Here is a 22,798-nt window from a genome sequence, read left to right on the forward strand (position 1 = left end):
CAACCAGTTATGCACCCACCTTATAGTAGCTCCATCTAGGTTGTATTTCTGTAGTTTATTTATGAGAAGGTCATGCAAGACCATATCAAAAGCCTTACTAAAGTCAAGATATACCACATCTATGGCTTCCCTACTATCCACAAGGCTTGTTACCCTGTCAAAGAAAGCTAATGGGTTGGTTTGACACCATTTGTTCTTGACAAATCCATGCTGACTGTTACTTATCACCTCATTATCTTCCAGTGTTTGCAAGTTGATTTCTTAATTATTTGCTCCATTATCTTTCCACATACAGAAGTTAAGCTGACTGGTCTGTAATTCCCCGGGTTGTCCATATTTCCCTTTTTATAGACAGGCACTATATTTGCCCTTTTCCAGTCTTCTGGAATGTCTCCCGTCTTCCATGACTTGTCAAAGATAATTGCTAATGGCTCAGATATCTCCTCAGTCAGCTCCCTGAGTATTCTAGGATGTATTTCATCAGGCCCTGGTGATTTGAAGACATCTAACTTGTCTAAGTAATTTTTGACTTGTTCTTTCCCTATTTTAGACTCTGATCCTACTTCATTTTCACTGGCATTCACTGTGTTAGACTTCCAATCACCACCAACCTTCTTGGTGAAATCCAAAACAAAGTCATTAAGCACCTCTGCCATTTTCACATTGTCTTTCCCCCCTCGTTGAGTAACGGGCCTACTCTATCCTTGGTCTTCCTCTTGCTTCTAATGTATTTGTAGAATGTGTTCTTGTTACTCTTTGTGTCCCTAGCTAGTTTGATCTCATTTTGTGCCTTGGCCTTTCTAATTTTGTCTCTACATACTTGTGTTATTTGTTTATATTCATCCTTTGTAATTTGACAGAGTTTCCATTTTTTGTAGGACCCCCCCCCCCTTTTTGAGTTTTAGATCATTGAAGATCTCCTGGTTAAGCCAGGGTGGTCTCTTGCCATACTTCCCCCTCCATAGAAAAGATAACATAGTTTGCTCTTGTGCTCTTAATAATGTCTCTTTGAAAAACTGCCAACTGTCTTCAATTGTCTTTCCCCTTAGACTTGCTTCTCATGGGATTTTTACCTACCAACTCCATGAGTTTGCTAAAGTCTGCCTTCTTGAAATCCATGATCTTTATTGTGCTGTTCTCCATCCTACCATTCCTTAGAATCATGAATTCTATTGTTTCATGATCACTTTCACCCAAGTTGCCTTCCACTTCCAAAATGTCAACCAGTTCCTCCCTATTTGTCAAAATCAAATCTAGAACAGCCTCCCCTCCCAGTAGTTTCTCCACCCTCTGAAATGAAAAATTGTCTCCAATACATTCCAAGAACTTGTTGGATACTCTGTGCCCTGCTGTGTTGTTTTTCCCAACAGATGTCTGAGTAGTTGAAGTCCCCCATCACCAACAAGTCCTGTGCTTTGGATGATTTTGTTAGTTGCTTTAAAAAAGCCTCATCCACCTCTTCTCCCTTGTTTGGTTCTGTCCTACCATGACATCACCCTTGTTTTTTCCCCCTTTATCCTTACCCAGAGACTTTCAACAAGTCTGTCTCTTATTTCTATCTCAACCTCAGTCCAAGTGTATACATTTTTAATATATAAGGCAACACCTCCTCCCTTTTTTCCCTGCCTGTCCTTTCTGAGCAAGCCGTACCCCTCTATACCAATATTCCAGTCATGCATATTATCCTACCAAGTCTCTGTGATGACAACTATATCATAGTTGTGTTTATTTACTAGCATTTCGAGTTCTTCCTGCTTATTCCTCATATTTCTCGCATTAGTATACAGACATCTAAGATACTGATTCAGTTTTCCCCCTCCAGTTCTGTCTTGTCTTTCCCTTATTTCTGCTATAACATCCCATGCTTCCCCCAGATTCTGACCCTTCTCCCAGGTCTCCCTGTTTTTGACTTACCTGTGGGCTTTGGTCACCTGCCCCCGTAAAACTTGGTTTGAAGCCCTCTTCACTAGGTTGCTATGAAGAATCACTATGAAGAATATGGGGTGCAGTGTCCGTGTTAAAATGTTTATTCATCAACTTCAAAATCTCTCCTATCACCACCACTAAACCTAATAAAGAGCTGTGATATGATGAATTCTACAGATGGTTAACCTGCAGTGGCACAAGTTTGCAGTCCTGTCTTTACATGTTTGTTAAATATAAAACTTCTTACCTGGCAACCACCTCAGCTGTTGCACAGGCTGACAGTGCTTCCTCTACTACAAATTAATATTTCTTATTTTCAAGTGACCCTTTCACTGACATTTTGACTTCTTCTAAGTACATATTTTTCCTTAAAAGTTTGATAAAATTATGCTTGATAGAATTTTCCTCGTTTTGTAAGAATAAGAGGAAAGGAGAGTTTTTGTTATGCTCTAGTCTAAAACAATGGTTTTTTCAACCTTTTTTCATTTGCAGGCCCCTAAAAATTTTCAAATGGAGGTGTGGACCCCTTTGGAAATCTTAAGCATAATCTGCGGACCCCACGTTGAAAACCACTGTTCTGTGGTAATGACAGCCTTTCGCAGACCCCCTTAGACTTAGTCCCATGGGTTGAAAACCACTGCTCTAAAACATATTTCAAACACAAAACCGCCGTTATATTTAGTACCTACTAACTTGTATGTGGGTGTATTGAAGTGTCCATAGCTCATTGAAGAGTAACTCCCTTTCTGGTGACACAGAACAATGTTATCAGAGGCAGAGGTTGCCTCATTCCTTAACTGCATCTGCCCCATTCCACAGGAATCGGTGGCACCCCAAAATGTCCAAGACCCTAACATCCACAGGCTCCAGAACTCTTGTGCCTTGCTAAAAGGCTTCTTCTAATTGGCTGTGGGGATTTTCCCCAGGTTGCAGGGCAGGTAATTCGGCCCCAGCCACTTTCAGACCCTTAAAAAAAACAAAAACCCCAAAGAAATGCACTGTGTGGGGAGAGGAAAACAAAAATTGAATGTAGAGATAGGGTGCCTAGTGCTGCTTTGCACGCTTCCAGAATGTTGGAGGATGGCTAAATGTTTAACTCTCCTGAGAAGCAGGAAATGCAGTGTTAGGGTAATGCAAACTTAAACTTCTTGAAACCCAGGAAGTACCTTAATTTTGTAATGCCACCCCCATACCTGTTAGTCTTAACACTACCCTCTTTGAACGACCCGCCAGCTCTCCCCTGACAGACATGGCCCTCTTCATACAAGATTGTGAAGCACTTTGAGATCTGCTGATGAAAAGTGCCATTAATACTGAGTACAGTGGGAATGTGGTCCATGAATACTGTAATAGAAACAGTTACACAGCTTCTTCTCTAAAGCAAAAATTATGTTTGAGTCAAGCTTAGTGAACATGAGTTAGCTGTGCCTGGCCTGTACTCAACCACTTTCCATACTCATGAGAGAGAAACCTTCACATAATTCAAGTGAGCACTGAGGTGCTCTGTTGTGTGCACTACCAGGCTGCTAAAAATCTCATTGGCAAGAATACACCATTCTGGTTCTCTGTTTGGAGAACTTCCATAACTGTGCAGAAACAAGGGATTCTCAATCCCTTGAGGCGCTTGCCATATCTGGCAGTCTCAACTTTGGCAACTTGCTGCAACTAATCGCTCCACCATTTGGTATAGTTACATCTATTGTGTTGAAAGGCATTTGGCGTGCATGCAGATAAATAATGGAATACAATCCTTTTGGGACCCAGCAGAAATGGCACTGTTAGTAATTTGCTTATTATGGAACAGACTGTGAAGAGCCATAATTAGTAGTACTGCCAGCTCTAGGGAGGGTAGAGTTAAGGTTGCTGGAAAGGGATTATGTGAACGGGTTACGTTAATTCTTTATTTCCAAGTTTTCAAACATTTAAGTTCTTTATCGTAACTCTGCTTTTTCTGGTTTTTAGTGGCTTAAGTTTAGCTACCCTCCATATGGGAAGGGTTTGAGGCAGCACTAGGCAACAGTAAGTGTATTGCCTAAGTCTCGTGTGAATTAACTTGTTTTTAAAATTCAGACTTGGCATATGCATAACTGCCAGTGAAAAATGCAGGGGGTGCATGGAAGTTAGTTGAAAAACAATTATGTTTAAGTGGAAACAATGTATTGTCAAAGAGAGCAGTACATTACCTGTCAGGATATTTAAACTGTGTATACCTATCTACACATTTGAATAAATGCACAATGCCTACAGTTATTCAGCTGCATAATTCCATATATGTAAAAGGCTTTCTCGTTTGTTTTTGTGTGCAGTTACCTACTACATTAATTCTTTGAACCAAATAATAGCTTTTTTTATTTTTAAGATGTAAAGCCTTATGGCTGAAATGTGACACTTATCAAAGTCAGGAAATTCAGTTCTCACTTGACCACGGTGAACCATTAACAGATATTGGCAATAGTTCATAAGTGATTGAACAGTTACAGTTGTTATCGGGGGAGAGGGGGGGGGAAGGTTTGAATGGTGTGGTCTTTGTGCTGGTAAAATATTAGTCTTAGGGCAAGGCTACACTACAAAATTGTCAACCTAAGTTATGTTGACATACAGCCATTGCAGTAATTTAATCGCTTTTGCATGTCCACATTACGCTCCTTGTGTTGGTGGTGCGCGTCCTCACTACCAGCGCTTGCATTGATGCAGAGAGCAGTGCATCATGGGTAGCTATCCCACTGTGCAACTTGCCACCGTCTAGCGCAGGATGTTTTCGGAAGGATTGCAATGCAAGGGTTTGTAAAGGCGGGCAAAGTCTCACGGTGGTGACTGGGAATGTGATGTCAACGTCCCATGATGTAGTTTTCTCCATTCCATAATGATTTAATATCAATACTTCAAAAAATGTATTGATCCTGAAAACAGTTGGTATTGTGTTCAAATTGTTTCAAGCCATGTCAGGTTTGATATTAGACCCTATATCATGTTGTTCTCATTCTTCTTCCTTTTTTAAACTGACATAAGTCATATATAGCATCACGAACCACTAATTTTTAGGGAATAATGCTCTATACTGTTGGCTTTGGACTCAGTAGTAAAGGAGATGGACACAGAAGAGCTGACTTCAAAACAGCTATCTGCCGTGGAAACTTTTTATTATTCCGGTAACAAACTGGAACAAATGGAATTGAGGCTCTGCTCGGAGTACGGTGTGCCATATATATATATAAATTAATTATCGTTAGGCTATATAGTATTTTATGTTAGCCAGACTAAAAGTTGTGGATAGACTGGCATGTGATTTCAAGTTGCAAGGGATTTATTCTGCCTCAGAATAGTAACTCACTAGTTAAACAACTGATAAATTCAGGTGCACTACTGGTTTTCACACTGTTAGGATAACATGGCGATGGGTGGTGCAGTGTTGTCCTGTACAACAAGACCAATCAGTGGTAAGGAATCAGCTGGATTCTTCCAACAAGTCATCAAAATTAGGAGTTGTAACAGGAGGAGCTTTGATCAGAGGAACAAAAAAGCCTAGTGGAACACTGATGGTACTTGTCGAGGCTGCAACAGGTCCATATATCATTTCCATAAAGTACCATTGGATAGCTTTACCACGAACAACATGGGTCCCATATATTTTATAAGTTCTCTGGATATCATTTCATTTCACAGCCGTAGTTATGAGTCTACACTGTCTCCTACTTAAAAAGAACGATGACTAGTCGTCATGTTGATCAATTTGCATAGCTTGGACTTGACTACACATGAGGCAACATCAGGACATAGCAGATCCCAACAGGTACGCAAAGATCACTTCAAAGAAGGAGTTGTGGATGTCCCCTAAGTAGTAGTTTGCAGTGAGTTCCTGTAGACAAGCAAGAAATTGTCCAGTTCCTGCTGATGACTCAAAATGTTAAGCATGCTTAAATGTCTATATAAAATGTTCCATTAGTCTGTTTGTAGCAGGATGGTATGCAGCAGAATGTACATGCTGAATTCCATTTGAAGCTAGGAACCTCTGAAATTCTTTTGAACATAACCGAGGTCCATTGTCATCTTTTTATATCGTAAATTTCATGATTTCAGATATTTAAACCTGAAATTTCATGGTGTAACTGTAGGGGTCCTAACCTAAAAGAGGCTGTGGGTTGGGGGGTCGCAAGGTTATTGTAGCAGGGGTTGCAATATTGCCATCCTTACATCTGCGCTGCTGGTAGTAGTGGTGCTGTCTTAAGAGCTGGGCAGCCAGAGAGTGGTGGCTGCTGGCCGGGAGCCCAACAGGGAAGGCAGTGCTGCCATCAGCAGCAGCGCAGAAGTAAGGATGACATGGTATAGTATTGCCACCCTTACTTCATCACAAGTCCTTCATCAAGCCACCTCTTTCCAGCCACCCAGCTCTAAAGATAGCACGGACGTAAGGGTAGCAATTCCACGACCTTCCTACAATAACCTTGCCACCCCACCCATGGCCCCCTTTTGAGTCAGGACCCCCAGTTTGAGAAACGATGGTCTCTCCTGTGAAATCTGTATAGTATAGGGTAAAAGTACACAACAGACCAGATTTCACCATCTGTGATGCATTTTTCATGACAGTGAATTTGGTAGGACCCTACATATGAGCACAGCTGCTGATGGAATTCCATGTTTCAGTCCAAATGTTGACACGAACGAGTGATATCCATCAGCAAGGTAAAACATCTTCCATACAGATAGGTATGGAACTTCAGAATTCTGAAGATAATGCTGAGAGCCTCTTGCTCTAGTTGCGTATAGTTCATCTCGGGTGGTGAGTGTTCATGAGCGAAGGCAATTGGTTACTCCTTTCCATCAGGAAAAATGTGAAAAAGGTGCATCCACTCCATATAGTGAAGCATCATAAGCCAGTTGCAGTGGTAGAAAGGTGTCAGTTTCTTTGGTTCCTTAAATGCACAATCACATTCTTTAGTCCATTTCCTTTTTATTTTTCTCATAGCAGTTCATATAAAGGTGCCAACACTCTTGCCACATTAGGCAGAAATTTACCATAGTAGTTAAGCAGTCCTAAGAATGAATGTAACTGACATGCTCTCTGGCAGTGGCACTTGAAGAATTGCCTTCTCTTTCTCTGGTGATTCCTTTAAGCCCCTGGCATCAATTACATGTCCAGGGTATTCAACTGAAGGTTTGAAAAACTCTTGTCTTGATGTTTTCTCAGTTCATAGTCTTCAAAATGTTGCAAAACAGCATCCAAATTTTGAAGAATTGATCCCTTCAGTAATGAGGATGTTGTCCAAATAGCACTGAACTCCATTCAGTCCCTTCAAAATCTCATCCGTAGCTTTCTGCAACAGCACAGGTGCCAATGTGGCACCAAAAGGTAACCTGATATGGCAAAATAAGCTTTTTCATGTGTTGTGGGATATTTGCAAGATGCCAGATCACTCTCTTTATTTGTAGGTATGCATCGAGCAATCCAATTTACTGAAACACTGACCTCTCCTAAGAGTAGCAAACAAATTTTCAGTAGGAGGTAGTGGATCCTGGTTTGCACATAAAATTGGGTTCACTTTGAAATCTCCACAAATTCGGATGGAGCCATCCTTCCTGATCAGTGGTAGAACAGGTGTAGGCCACTGGCTGTGTGTGAAACTGGTGACAAGATTCCGATGTTTACTAGACAGTCCACATCAGCTTCCACAGGAGGCTTCAGAGCATAAGGCACAACTCTGGGCTTGCAATATTTTGACTGTATGTCAGATTTAACAGTGAGCTTCACTGACAGGTTGCTTATCTATCCAAGCCCTTTTTCAAAAACTTTGGAGTGATTATACAGTATTTCTTGAAGGTTTCAAGGTGTTTTGTGATTACTTTGACCTTGATACAATTCAGCTTCTCAAGCCAAGTTCTGCCAAATAATCATGGATACTTTCCTTCAATCATGGACAATCAATTGTGTTACCCTTGTATATTTTGTTGAACTTTCACCTGGAGTCTCCCTTTTGGAATTAACTTTTCTCCTGTTAAGTCTTAAATCTTTCGAGACAGCCACTTCAGTATCAAGCTCCATATTTGTAGGAACTCCCTCAGTCAAGGGTATAACCCAGGAGCCATCTCTTACTCTAGGTTCTGATAACATGTGCAGTTCTAGGACTTGCTGAACGTCACTAGAGCTTTGTCTTTTTCCACATTAATTTCTGACTTCTGTCTTTTCTTAGGTTCAGTCTTCATAGGTCTCTTCTTGGATGGATGGTTACTCTGTGTTGCTGGTCGTTGAATTATGTGACTGGTCATGACAATGTGTCTTTTTGATTCTGGCACTTCCTGCAAATGACCTGGTGTGCCTAGCAATTCTCAGTGTATATAGTGTGCATACAATGGCCACATGGAAATTCTGTACATTTTGTGGTCCTCTGACTCACTAATTTAGGAGGTGTACTTCTTGGTTCACCCTAAATTTCAGAGACTCCTTCTCTGCAGTTTACATGGCAATAGCTACGTCAACAGCCTTGAATGCTAGCGCTGATACAGTCAGTAACGTCTTTCAGATCCGATCATTGCGTAATCCAGAGACAGATTGGTCACATAGGGCATAACTTAATGTTTGTCCGTACTGACAGTACTTTGATAACATTTTTTTTGTTTTAGAGCAGCAATGAACTGTGCTACTGGCTCTCCGCTTCCTTGATGGACCCAATATCGTTCTGCTATCATCAATGGGGCAGGAGATAAATGTTTGTTTCTTCAGTAATTATGGCATTTCTGGGCATAATTGGAGACAAGAAGTCATGCAGCAATCTGTATGCCTTCAGACTCATTACTATCCGCAATATTGAAACTTGTCCTTCTAGAATGGAATTGTAAACTACACATTGCTTAGATCGTTTGAGGCACATCACCCATGATTCACGGTTTTTGTCTAATTCATCAACGTTTCTCTTCTCTCCTATTGGACTTCGTGCCCTCCTGTACATTTTCTTCCACAGGAAAACTTTATTTGCTTTTTTTCCTTCTTGGGCAGTCAGTGGGAGCACTGGACACTTGTGGGTTAGAAGATCCTTGTTGCCAATGTTATATGTGGACCAAGCAGTGAGGGAGCTAGACAAAGAGGGATCTGATTTTAAACACAGCTGTATGCTGTGGAGACTTCCATTATTTTGGTAACAAACAGAAGTGAGGCTTTGCTCTGAGTACAGAGTGCCCACCATTTAAAGAGGCAGGACATCACATATACCATTTAGAAACTGGGAGAGAAACAAGGCAGGTAGTAATTAGAATTATATGATCTTTATAATCTTATACCACCTGTTACATTTATTTATAGCCCTTGCGGCTGTGAATTGTCATTGGTCCCTAAGTCTACTGATACTTTTCAAGGACTGACTATAGCAAGTCCCAGCTGTTAGGCTACTGTAACTTAAAATCTCTTGTAGACGTATATTTTTAATGTATTAGCATCACTAAGTTTTGATTTGAATATCTGAGGAGTCTAATCCAGTAAGAGTTCCCAGTTTTTAATGTCACTGTTCTCGGTCCTATGCAGAGGAAGTAATTTTGTTACAGGGACTGTTTTGGAATAACATTTTAGTATTTGGCTATTACTTGAGGTGTAAAATATTATTCTAAAAGTTTGCTATACTAAATGCTCTCAAGTTTACAATTGTTCATGGAAAAGGTATTGTGGAGCTGGGGGCCTGAAGAATTTGTCATAGTGCATTTAAAAACTAGTATGTAGCAGCCACCCTGATGTACACCTCTACCCCGATATAACGCGACCCAATATAACACGAATTCAGATATAACGCGGTAAAGCAGCGGGGGCGGGCGGGGCTGCGCGCTCGGGCAGATCAAGCAAGTTCAATATAACGCGGTTTCACCTATAACGCAGTAAGATTTTTTTTTTTTTTTTTTGGCTCCCGAGGACAGCGTTATATCGGGGTAGAGGTGTATTATAAATTTAACTACTGGTATATCATTAACAACTAAAACAGTTGCAAAAAAGCAGTGTGGATTGATTTTAAATCAGCGACTAGCCTCAATTTGAATAATTGATTTTAATCAACTTTTCCATTTGTACTTCAATTATCTTCTAAAGAAAGGTGCGTTCTCATTGGTTAACATAACCATTAAAACATAGAATCATAGAAGTGTAGGACTGGAAGGGACCTCAATAGGTCAGCATGTTGATTTACAGTTAAATAGAGCCTTTACACTATATTTCACACACCTTTTTGCTACCTAGGAGGGTACACTATAACTATATGCATCTATTTAAGTGTTTACATAGCTTACAATTTTCAGATTTTTAATTGTACATTTTGGTATGTAAAATTGCTTTATTAACTTTTGGCTCATGATTTGTATCAAGCGGTATTAGGGTGGTAACTGGAATTTAATTAAACACACAACAGCATATAACATTTATTTTTATTAAAACCTTAAATGTTTTGGATACATATGCTTATCAAAATATATTTCACGTTTTACAACTAAATGATTAATTTACTGTCTATAGTTAATCACTCTGTTCCATTAATAAAACTGATTATTTCTGTTTAGCCTGGGAAGATTTTCAAATATGCCTAAGTAGAAGTGACTGGACTACAAATTCCTGAAATGAAACAGGCTCCTAAATTACTTAGACTGACCTGTTGTCATATTTGTGAAGCTTGACCTCAAAAGTTAGATGTGTTTTTCTCTGATACTTTCTTTGAGTTAAAGGCTGCTTTTCTATATAAAGTTTCTGATAGAAGCTAATAGATTCATCATATTTATTTTTTATTTAAATGGTTTAAGAGATTATAAATTTAGGCCTTAACACATTTTATATTAAATTTAGATTTTCTTTTAAACAGCTTTATTTTTTAAACAAATTATTTAAATATCAAAATAAAAAAATCTAAATAAAATGATTGTATTGCCTCTTTTTAAAAAAAATCATACAGCTTTTTTCCAGGGTGGACAAAAATCTGTTGTTGATAATGTCTGTGTTGCTTTGCCAAACAGAATTAGTAAAACTGTCCTTTTTCTTTTCTTGCCTATGTCAGTCCAAAATGTAGGTTCGAGTACAAACGATCTGAAACTCCCACTAGATACTACTGCTACTGTGGGAAGGTAGAAGATCCAGAGTTGGACCCATGGCTGGTACCTCACTCATGTGGCCATGTATGTGAGAGGGAATTTAAACCTCCCTGTGGGCATAAGTGCCTACTGCTCTGTCACCCGGGTAAGTCCCTTCTATGCTATTGATTAATTGTTCACAGTTAGTCATGAAAACTATCAAGCTTAAAATCAATTGACACTGGACTTTAATAAATAGGAGAAAGTGAATATTTGTGGGAAATTTCATTATTAAAAGCTAGTTATTGAACACTAATGAAAGGAGAATAAAATGAGTTATGGAGCCAGTGATGAAATGTTAATTTTATTGTTTCCTTTTAACTGTTCTCAGGTCCTTGTCCTCCTTGCCCAAAGATGGTTGCAGTAGCCTGTTACTGTAAGAAGGCTAAACCAGTGCCGCGAAGGTGCAGTACCAAAGAATGGTCATGTCAGCTGCCATGTGGTCGAAAACTGTCATGTGGACAGCACACTTGTGAGAACCCTTGTCACCCAGGTAGACCTGATCTTCTAAATTGTTCAGAGTAGTTTTGCATCAGTTATTAAGAGTTGAAGCTTGCCTGTATGAACTAATTAAAAGGAAAAAATGATTGTAATTCTTCTCCCTCTGTCACCTCACAATTAAATCTATATTAATCACTTATTTTTAGGAAATTGTCAGTCTTGCCCACGAGTCAGTAAACAAAGGTGTGTCTGTGGTAGACAAATAGCAGAAAGACTTTGCGCAAGTCCATTTTGGCAGTGTGAGCAGGTATGTTTCAGAAGTGCTTTTTTGGATTATCTTTATCTTAAAGAAAATGGGCTACTTACTATACTGGAAAATTAAAAAATGTTACCTGTTAAGAGGGTTTTTTGTTTTTTAAGGTACGTGTTTTTAAACATTCACACGCAAATCTAGGCAGTGATCATTTGAAGACCGATACAGTTACATGGGTCCAATTCACTCCTGACATTAGTATTCACAACTTTGTTGACTATGTTGGAATTCTGCTTGCTTATGACAGTAGTAAACTTTACTTTCAGTCCCCATCATTTTGAGTAACTTTTAGATTCTTTTGAGAGTAAAACTTCTGTTGCCATCTTAAAGTATGAAACACAGCTTACTATGTGCTCTAGAGCTTCGCTTATTTACTAGTAGCAACTATGAAAAGCTTCATCAGTTTTCTAAGAATGATACAATATTTGTGGCTCAGAGCTACAACTGAGACTGTAGATTGTAAAAATCTTAAATTGAAAGAAAGCAAAACATGAGTGCTCTCATAAAACAGCGCATAACCTCTGATTTTAATTGGTAGCTTAAGTATACTTTCAAAGCTCAGGAAAAATCTCCCTTCTCCTTCACAATCCCATTGGATTTTGCGTCCTTTTATCTCGTTAAATTGCTCACTGTCAGCTGTTGAGTTATTGTAGTTTTATTTTTTTCTTTAAGGTGTGTGGGAGAACTTTGCCTTGTGGTAATCACACATGTGAACAAGTTTGTCACTCTGGTCCCTGTGGAGAATGTCCTCGATCTGGGAAAAGGCCCTGTCCATGTGAGAAATCAAGTAAGGATTTTTTCTCTCATTGAGGCACATTTATTTGCTGAAATAGACTTCAAATATTCAAACATGCCCCAAGTAGTATGAATTTACAGGAGAATGTTGTAGCTCAGGTTTATAAACCTTTTTTTCAGTAGTGGTTGTCAAAGGCTTACTTCCGCAGTGCAGTAACTTAACAGGTTCTAATAAGCAATGAAAGCTGAAAGTTATATATACCTTTCTTGCTTGATTCTTTACAAGTTTGATATTGACTTAATTTAACTATGATTTTATGATAGAGGTGCTAACTTAATTCAATAAATTTGTATAATTTCTGTAGAGTTTCTTTAAAAATCAGAGGGTGAAGCTAGAAAATACAGGTCAAATTGTCAACTGCATATCTAGATGCATTTTTGTGTGTTTTTCTTTAGTACACCGTACTATCTTTTTCTTTTATTTAGTGTTTTTTTTGCCTTGTACGGAAGATGTACCTACTTGTGGAGATAGTTGTGACAAAGTTCTTGAATGTGAAATCCATAGGTGTTCGCAGCGTTGTCATCGAGGTCCCTGTGAAATTTGTAGACAGGTTAGTTTTAATCTCTTCCAACATGTAGCTTTTAAATACTTTGTAACTCTAATAAAGGTTTTGCTTCCTAAGAAGCTGGCATATCTGTCACTAAAAAGCACCCATCTAAGACCAGATTCTTTGGGTAAATGTGTTCAGAAAAATGCATTACACCTGTGTGGTACCTAACCAGTTACTAAAGGTCATGTTAACGGCAAGTTTTAACTGGTAGTTGAGCAAACTTAACTGGAAGTCCTGTGTGGGTAATGCACATCTTCCACTGTAGCACTATGAATAGGCCACTAACGTTGCTAAAGTGATGCTGAGAACTATTTTTAGGCCAAAATTTAAATATGTAGGCGGCAAAAAGGCTTTATTTTTTGTAAGTTTCCAGTGTTGAATTCTTTTTTTTAAGAATTCCCAAATAACATTTTTCCCAAGGCATGAGAATTTAGAAGTCAAACTGACTTCTTATTTATATAGTCCAAGCTGACTTAAATGTGGGGGGGGAAAAAAAAGCCTGCATAAATGACAAAGGTTAATAATTTTTTTTTTAAAACTAGCTATTCGTAATAGGTAATGTTTTTAACTAATATGACCGAGAGGAAGGACTGTCCAGTGGTTAGGGGCATTGGCCTGGGTCCTAGGGATCCAGGTTCAGTTCCCTGCTCCACCACAGACTTTGTGCAAGTCACTTAGTCTGTCTGCCTCAATTCCCTATCTGTAAATTGTGGATAATAGTACAGTATTACCCTGGAGGGTTGTGAGGATGAATACATGAAAAGATTGTGAGGTGCTCAGATACTATAGTAATGGAGGCTGTATAAGTACCTAAGATGTACGTTTGTTGCCCCTTTTATATTTGGTGCAACCTGGAGATCTGTGGTGCCATTTAAAATGCCAGTGATAAGTTGGCTTGAAAACACTTTTTATGGTTTCATAAAAACCCTCCAACTTGCCATTGAAGGCGTGCCTTCCCGACAACTGTCCTGTCTATGATAAGGCAAATTGGACATGACTCACTCAGGGCCACTTGATGGTGCTTCTGCTAGACCAGAAGCAATATCAGTTGAGGGCATTCCAAGGTACTAATTTACCCTCCCTTGATCTGTGTGCAGCACTACAGCTCAGAGAGCATGGAAGTGGTTTGTGTATTGAGCTAAGTGCCATAGTTCTGTGCATGGCATTTTGCTGAAACTAGAGACCATAAGGCCCACATTGTGGTTTTTAAAGAATATTCAGTTCTGGCTCTTAGTCATAAATGATTATGTTGAACTGCATTCCTTGAATTAAGTTTAAAAGACATGACATCAGGAAAGAATCTGTTGGAACTGTATCCTCTGTTTGGGTGCTGGGGTGGAAGGGAGTTTTTCCAACTACTGTTTTACTTCTGCAAAAAAAATTGTCATCTTCCTGGCCTTTCATAACTCTGTCCCTTCATACTTGTTCATTCTTATTGGGCTACTCTTCTGTGTTCTTCACTCTGCCAGTAATGGCAACCTCGTTTGCTCATGAGTAAGCATCTCAGACACCTTCCACTCTGTCCTTTTTATGCATGGAATGCTCTCTCAATTGATCTTTAAGGTTACTCCCCATCCTCTTTCCGTTATCGCCTTCAGATAATCTCAGGTACAATGCCTGTGGGATACTAGCTATCGTATGGCAGTTGGAAAGAGAGTCAGGTAAGCTTGGGTTGTAAGCTGTGCAGAGCAGGGACAGTGTCCTCATATGTTTGTATAGTGCCTAACACAGTATGGTCTCTGGATGATAACGTAATAAAGTTAGTCAGTTTGCCTTATGGTTCTTAGTAGAAAACTCTTTAGCTTCCAACTATAATGTGTCGTCATTATTCCCCCCCCCCCCCAGGAAGTTGAAAAGCAGTGTCGTTGTGGAAAGCATACTAAACGCATGCCGTGTCATAAACCGTATCTCTGTGAGACAAAGTGTACTAAAATTCGTGATTGCCAGAAGCACCAATGTAAGAGAAAGGTGAGTGTTAAAATATGTATTAACAATACACTTACACAGCAATCATTAAAGTTCTAAATTTGGCTCTTTTTCAGTTTTTGGTCCAATTTTATATTCTTGTTGTACAAATGTAGCATTGCATCAACATACCTTTTTGTTTCACATTTGGAAGGCTTTCTTTCAACTGTAAGGGCTAGCTAATTAATAAATAAAAGCTCAGAATCTGCCGCATAGGGTAGATTCTGTGGCAAATTCCAAAACTGAAGAATAGAGGTTGCTTAAACTATGCTGCTGGAAATATATTTTGATATTAACTATCTCTATTTTTCCGAAATAGCTTTCCCCTTCTATTTCAACATATGTTTTTGAAGGTTTGAATTGACAGTCAAGTTGTTCAAAAGTCTCAGAACATCTATAGCCTTTGCAGAAGGTGTTTGTTGTTGATCTGAGGCGCTAATCTGTTGACAAGTTCCTTTTAGAGGGTACCTAGTGGATTTTGCAGCTCAGTCAGTTTTAAGGGAGCTACTCACCAAGTAGATCAGCTTTTGCTTTCATTGGGACTTCAGTGCCTAAACTACCCTTTGTGACTTTGAACATCTCCATCTAAACGTTAATAGAAATAATCTCCTCCTGTTCTCCTCCCCCCTCCCCTGCAAGCCTCCTTGCATATTAAAGAACAGGGTGACAGCCTATCTAAACCTTAACCCAGCTGTATTACTTTTGTTAACATAAAGGAAGAACTCATGTCTGAAAAGAATGAGGTGTGTGTAGTGAAAGCGTACAGCACATTTAATGATTTTTCTTTTGTACTGTATCTCGGCTCTTCTGTGCAATGCTAGTAGGTACAGAACATGTTTAATTCTTTTCCAAGGTGCTGGTTTTCTTACAGTTTTTAATACTGGTGGGCTAGGTACACATTACTAATAAAATTGTCAGAGATCATTCAGAGAATTTTATTTGTATACAATTCATGTGATTCATGTAATGGAAAGTTTCAAAATGGAAAAAATTTAACAGTATGAGGCTACGTCTTCACTACGAGGGGTGGGTCGATTTAAGATACGCAAATTCAGCTACGCGAATAGCGTAGCTGAATTCGACGTATCGCAGCCGACTTACCCCGCTGTAGGGACGGTGGCAAAATCGACCTGTGCGGCTTCCCGTCGACGGCGCTTACTCCCACCTTCGCTGGTGGAGTAAGAGCGTCGATTCGGGGATCGATTGTCGCGTCCCGACGGGACGCGATAAATCGATCCCCGAGAGGTCGATTTCTACCCGCCGATTCAGGCGGGTAGTGTAGACCTAGCCTGAGTTAAAAGAATTCTATGCTCATGTGGGATCATTACCACAAAAATTTGCTGTAGAAGTTTCTGTGCTCAACTCTGAAATAATTTCATATCTAGTAAACTTAGACATGAAAACTCCCAAATATAATTATTCTTGCAATTGGAGCACACTTATACATCAAATCATCTGTTAGAGAGATTCATTGCTCCTGAAGTTTGTGTTCAGGGTATGTGGGTGCGGCACTAAGCGGCTGTACTAGAATTTGGCTATAAAAATCAGTTTAGGCCGTCCTTTTCTCAAAATTCTCATCTCTTACATGTGCAATATGTAGATCTGAGGCCAAATTAAATATGCATAGAAGCATAATTTCCAGTTTTGTATGTAGAGAGAGCACTAATAGTCAGCCAAGAGGCTCCAAGTAGCATTTTGCCTGATTATTGCTTATTTCACTATTATAACTAAAACTCCCAATGTTCCTCCATATGCTAAGGCAAACACCTCAGCCCAAATGGGAACTGACTCTCTCTTTAAAGATTTGACTGCTGCAAATAAGTATATAACTATTCCACTGTATCATTCGTATTTGGAAAGAGCAAAATACATAAGTGGAACCTGAGGAAGGCTGTAAGGGGTCTGAAATTGTATCTTCCTGTTCATTATTTGTTGTTTGTCCTCTTTAAGAATGTCCTTGAATGCAGTAAGTGAGCCAGAGGATATTAGGGGGAGAAGAAGCAGTCTTTATTTTCTCCTTTTTTAGTAGCTTTCTGAGGACAACTGGTAGGCAATCTCAGTGACCCAGCCAGTCATTTTTAACTAAAATGACCAGATTGACTCGGTGTTTTGAGGTGTATGGGTGAATTTCTGGCTTGATTTTGTTTTATGGATTTCTTTTCAGCAGACTTAGTAGTAGTATTGTAGTATCCAGGATCTGTGAGGTGTTAGGCAAACATAGGAAGGTGGAGTTTCTGACTGGAAGAGTCGACAAACTGGGGTTTGTTTGTTTTTATTTCCAGCGCAGTTATTTTAAAGATGGTCTGCTGAGCAAAATTACTGTCTGCACTGCTACTTTATGCTATACAAAGGCTGCCTCGGACACTTCAAAACTTTTTTCTAACACTGGAAATATCAGGGGCTAATTCCTCTTTTTGTTGAAGCACCTGAATAATGATGTCACAAAAAGTTGTCATGTGAGCTGCAGCCTTCCCCTTCCTTCGTTCTCCCAACAAAAGGGAGATGAGATGCTGAGTCTTTACTTCTAATGTAAAAGACAAACAACCCTTCATCCCTCAAAGTAAAAGAAAAATTTTAAGATTATTTATATGCATCATAAATAAATGACGAAGGTACAGACATTTTTCAGCTCTGCAGTTCAGTTTTAAAAACTAGACTAGACAAAGCACAAGTAAATGTATTGTAAGGAGCAATCTTGAATTTGCGGTGGGGTAGACTAGGTGACCTAATAATTCTCTTATTTTTCTAAAGACGAAGAACAGAGTAAATGTGGTAGTTAGCAGGGAGTTCCGGTTCCTTTGGGCCCTTTCCCTAGCTTTTAACTAGTTATCCTCTAAATCTTACAAGTAAATATTTCAGAAATAGAAGAGGTATTTTAGTATTGACATTTTTTAAGCTGATGTGGGTGGGAGAACATGGCACAGCTAATGTATACCAATTACACATTTGGGTATTTGAGCCCAATTAAAAAGAGATCCGTCAGGCAAAATGTAAAAAAAAATTTTCATTGATTTACTTTTTAAAACTTTGAATTTGTTACACTGAAGTAAAGAAAACTGTTGGTTTTTAGTTTTGACTGGCACACTCTTAAAGCATTTTAAGAATTATGGTATAATGAAGAGAACAGAGTTCCCATTTTTAGTTTAAAAAAAAAAAAAAAAAAGCCCAAGCTCCTTTTGCTAATCCCCTATCCCTTCTTTCTTTAGTTCTCTTTCCCAGGTGCAAGGGGGAGGGATTGCTGTCTCCTGCCCTGGAGTCCATTCACTTGTTCTGCTTGATACATGTGTACTGGGCAAAATGGATAGTATTACACACTTGAGAATAAGCACAATGAATGGACCACATCCCAGAAGCATGTAAGCAGTTATTCCTATGCTGCAGGCACAGAGATGGTGAAAAACAGAACTTGGAGAGTGCTGGGCCAGACCCAGGCTAATGACAATCATAATCATGCAAACTGTACAGTAGTTGAGTCTAAAATGGCTTCACAAGTCAGCCATGTGCAAAAGTATTCTAGATATTCATCTGAATAGGTGTGGGCGTTTTTTTTTTAATTAGAAGGTCTATATCTTGCTAATGTATTGAAATGACACTTTCAAATGACTTTCTAGTGTATTTTTTTTATTACAAGCACTCAGTTTCTGTACTTCTACTGTCTCTCATATGAATGGCATTGAAAGAAGATGACATATGTTGGAAATTTTAAAATAGCCAGTTCTGTGGAATGTTTGTTTTTATTTTATAGTGTTGTTCTGGAAACTGTCCACCTTGTGATCAACTCTGCGGACGGACTTTAGGATGTAGAAATCACAAGTGTCCTTCGGTTTGCCACAGAGGTAAGACTACGTTGAAAAATACCAGTTGTATTGATGCCTTTTTGTTGGAATACTGTTTCTGTTGGCACTAGAATGGGATTTTTTTTCAACCATGCTGCGTGGAAGAATTGTCTCCCTTTCCTGGATGTCTGTCTGCCTCTTTGGGTAGGGACAAGTAAGGAACTGGTATTTTGGATCCTCTCATTTTGCACAATGACAGACAAGTCTCAGGGTTTCTTACCTGGTAACTTTTGTTTGACAGAGTTCCACTGAGAGGGAATACCTATCGTAATAACTGTTTTGGTCTTTTGTAGGTTAATTTTTCTTTCAAAGTAACTGTGTTTATTGAATATGCAGTGTGTGAGGCCTAGTTACATCTACATATTGTTCATGTGGTCATGTTTGGTGGTTTCTAAAACAGAATATGCAGTGGTCCCCAACCTTTTGGGGCTCATGACCCATTTGTAAATGTTTATGGCTTGTTGCCAACCAGTAAATAGTCTGGGGGTGGAGGCCTGGGGGTTGTTTTGGTCAGATCCTGCCCCCCAATGGGGGTTGGGTCCTGCCTGGCACTCACCCCACAGTGGCAGCTCCTGTGCTGCGGGGCTGGCTGGGCTTGGCTCTCTGCTCCAGGCATTGCAACCTGCGGGATTGTAGTGTTTCTCAGGTTTGGCCCTGTCCTCCTGACTGGACCAAATTTGTGAGTGTGGAGTTGTGATCTGGCTCATAAGGTTGCAGTGCTACTCACTCAAATTTGGCCTATCTGGACTCCCGTCGTCATGACAGCTGGGCTAAATGTGAGTGGCACTTGGATTCCCAGAGATTGCAATGCCAGGAGCAGGGAGGCAAGCCCCCCGCCATCCCCATGGTACAGGAGCTGCCACGTGACCCTTTGAAACATTCCGGATGATCCCATTTTGGTTCCTGACCCATGGGTTAAGAAACCGTATGCTAGAGGGCTCTGGGGTTTTTTTTTTGTTTTTTTGTTTGTTTGTTTAATTTTGATAGAAGATGAGTGTTTTGGTATTTTACTGGTTAGAAAAAATAAAAACTAGTTACTAAACACATGACAAAGGAACCTAAGAAAAGTGCCCTCCACCAGCTCCAGATCCCAGTTATAAAGAAACATGAGACTGGCCATACTGGGTCAGACCAATGGTCCATCCAGCCCAGCATCCTGCCGCCCAGCAGTGACTGGTGCCAGATACTTTAAATGAACAGAACAGGGTTATTTATCAAGTGGTACATCCCCTGTTGTCCACTCCCAGCTTCTGGCAGTCAAAGGCTTAGGCTTGGTCTACACTACATATTTACTCCCAGTATAACTACATCGCTCAGGGGTAGGCAAAATCTACAATCCTGAGTGATACTGACCTTAACTCTGCGTGTAGACAGCACTATGCCGGTAGGAGAATTTCTCCCTCCAACATAGCTACTGCCTCTCGTGGAGGTGGAGTTATTTAGCCGATGGGAGATCTCTCTCCTGTCAGCTTAGGGCGTCATCACCAGACACACTACAGCATCGCCAGTGTAAAGTTGTAGTGTAGACCTGCCCTTAGAGACACCCAGAGCATGGAATTGTCCCTGACCATCCTGGCTAATAGCCATTGACGGACCTATCCTACATGAACTTATCTAATTCTTTTTTGAATGTAGTTACCCTTTTGGCCTTCATAACATCCCCTGGCAACAAGATCCACAGGTTGACTGTATGTTGTGTGAAGAAGTACTTCCTTTTGTTTGTTTTTAAACCTGTTGCCTATTAATTTCTTTGGTTCTTGTATTATGTGAAGGGGTAAATAACACTTCCTTATTCACTTTCTCCATACCAGCCATGATTTTATAGATCTCTTTCATATCCGCTCTCAGGCCTGGTCTACACTATGACTTTAATTCGGATTTAGCAGCGTTAAATCAAATTAACCCTGCACCCGTCCACACAACGGAGCCATTTATTTCGAAATAAAGGGCTCTTAAAATCGATTTCTGTACTCCACCCCGACGAGCGGAGTAGCGCCAAAATCGATTTTGTCATTTCGAATTAGGGTTAGTGTGGCCGCAATTCGATGGTATTGGCCTCCGGGAGCTGTCCCAGAGTGCACCATTGTGACCGCTCTGGACAGCAATCTGAACTCGCATGCACTGGCCAGGTAGACAGGAAAAGCCCCAGGAAAATTTGAATTTCATTTCCTGTTTGTCCAGCGTGGAGAGCACAGGTGACCACAGATAGCTCAGCTCATCAGCACAGGTAACCATGCAGGCTGATAATCGAAAAAGAGCACCAGCATGGACCGTACGGGAGGTACTGGATCTGATCACTATATGGGGAGAGGATTCAGTGCTAGCAGAACTTGGTTCGAAAAGACGAAATGCCAAAACTTTTGAAAAAATCTCCAAGAGTATGATGGAGAGAGGCCACAATAGGGACTCAGATCAGTGCCGCGTGAAAGTCAAGGAGCTCAGACAAGCCTATCAAAAAACAAAGGAGGCAAACGGTCGCTCCGGGTCAGAGCCGCGGACATGCCGCTTCTACGCCGAACTGCATGCAATTCTAGGGGGGGCCGCCACCACTACCCCACCTGTGACCGTGGATTCCGGGTCGGGGATAGTCTCATCAGCTACACCTGAGGATTCTGCGGATGGGGGAAGAGGAGGAGGAGGAGGAGGAGGAGGACGAGCTTGCAGAGAGCACCCAGCACTCCGTTCTCCCCAACAGCCAGGATCTTTTTCTCAGCCTGACTGAAGTACCCTCCCAAGCCAGTATCCAAGACCATGACCCCATGGAAGGGACCTCAGGTGAGTTTACCTTTTAAAATATAAAACTTGTTTTAAAAGCAAGCGTTTTTTAATGATTACTTTGCCCTGAGGACTTGGGATGCATTCGCGGCCAGTACAGCTACTGGAAAAGTCTGTTAACGTGTCTGGGGATGGAGCGGAAATCCTCCAGGGACATCTCCATGAAGCTCTCCTGGAGGTACTCCAAAAGCCTTGCCACAAGGTTTCTGGGCAGTGCAGCCTTATTCCGTCTTCCATGGTAGGACACTTGACCACGCCATGCTTGCAGCAAGTAATCTGGTATCATTGCCTGACAAAGCCTGGCAGCGTATGGTCCCGGTGTTTGCTGGCATTCAAGCAACATCCGTTCTTTATCTTGCTGTGTAATCCTCAGGAGAGTGATATCGCTCATGGTAACCTGGTTGAAATACGGGAACTTAATTAAGGGGACAGAGGTGGCCGTTCCTACTGGGCTGTTTGCCTGTGGCTGATAAGAAATCCTTCCCTGCAGTTAGCCAAGCACGGGGGGGGAATTGGCCCTGAGCTTTTCGCGTTTGGCTAGCAGGGATCTTCCCTGTTACCAGCCACGCCGTGGGGGGAGGGGTACAGCGATCATCCCAGAGAATTCATGGCGGGAGAGGAGGGCGGGGGGGTTAGTTTGGTTTCTGCAGGGATCTTCCCTGATACCTGCCACGCGGTGGGGGGAGGGATAAAGCGATCATCCCAGAGAATTGGATGGGGGAGGGGGGTTAGTTTGTTTTCTGCTGCTGAGGGTTAACAGGAAAACCGCAGCAGTCAACAGGCTTTGCTTGGTATGTGGGAAAGGAGGGCGCAGAAGCCGAAAGACAATGGCTTACCATGGCTGCCTGCAAGCTGAATTCTGTTGCCCGGACCTGCGTCTGTGATCTCTAACACCAAAGCCACAGGCACTCAATATTAAGATGGAAAATGCGACCTTGTACTGAAATCACATGTGCTATGTAATGTGTTTTTCACCATGAAAGAGTATAAGCATTGTTCTGTAAAATGTATCATTTTAAAAACTTCTCTCCTTTTTTTCAACCCTCCCTCCAGCAGCTGCAAATTTTTCAAGCCTCCCTCCTCCGTCCCGAAGGCTATCTCAGATAAGG

The 22,798-nt window shown here is 40.6% G+C and overlaps 1 protein-coding gene across 1 annotated transcript in view; it reads left to right on the forward strand.

Moving 5' to 3' along the window:
- NFXL1 (nuclear transcription factor, X-box binding like 1) overlaps nt 1-22,798 on the forward strand; it is a 92,130-nt gene that overhangs the window by 15,519 nt on the left and 53,813 nt on the right. Inside the window, exons 5-11 of the mRNA XM_024211701.1 lie at nt 10,941-11,119; nt 11,345-11,506; nt 11,661-11,761; nt 12,440-12,554; nt 12,989-13,113; nt 14,959-15,081; nt 18,824-18,914. Of these exons, the coding sequence (XP_024067469.1) occupies nt 10,941-11,119; nt 11,345-11,506; nt 11,661-11,761; nt 12,440-12,554; nt 12,989-13,113; nt 14,959-15,081; nt 18,824-18,914 (896 nt within the window). The remainder of the gene's footprint in view (nt 1-10,940; nt 11,120-11,344; nt 11,507-11,660; nt 11,762-12,439; nt 12,555-12,988; nt 13,114-14,958; nt 15,082-18,823; nt 18,915-22,798) is intronic.

This window comes from Terrapene carolina, unplaced genomic scaffold, assembly GCF_002925995.2.
Source record: "Terrapene carolina triunguis isolate 2854851 unplaced genomic scaffold, T_m_triunguis-2.0 Scaffold66, whole genome shotgun sequence".
NCBI classification, from domain to species: domain Eukaryota; kingdom Metazoa; phylum Chordata; order Testudines; family Emydidae; genus Terrapene; species Terrapene triunguis.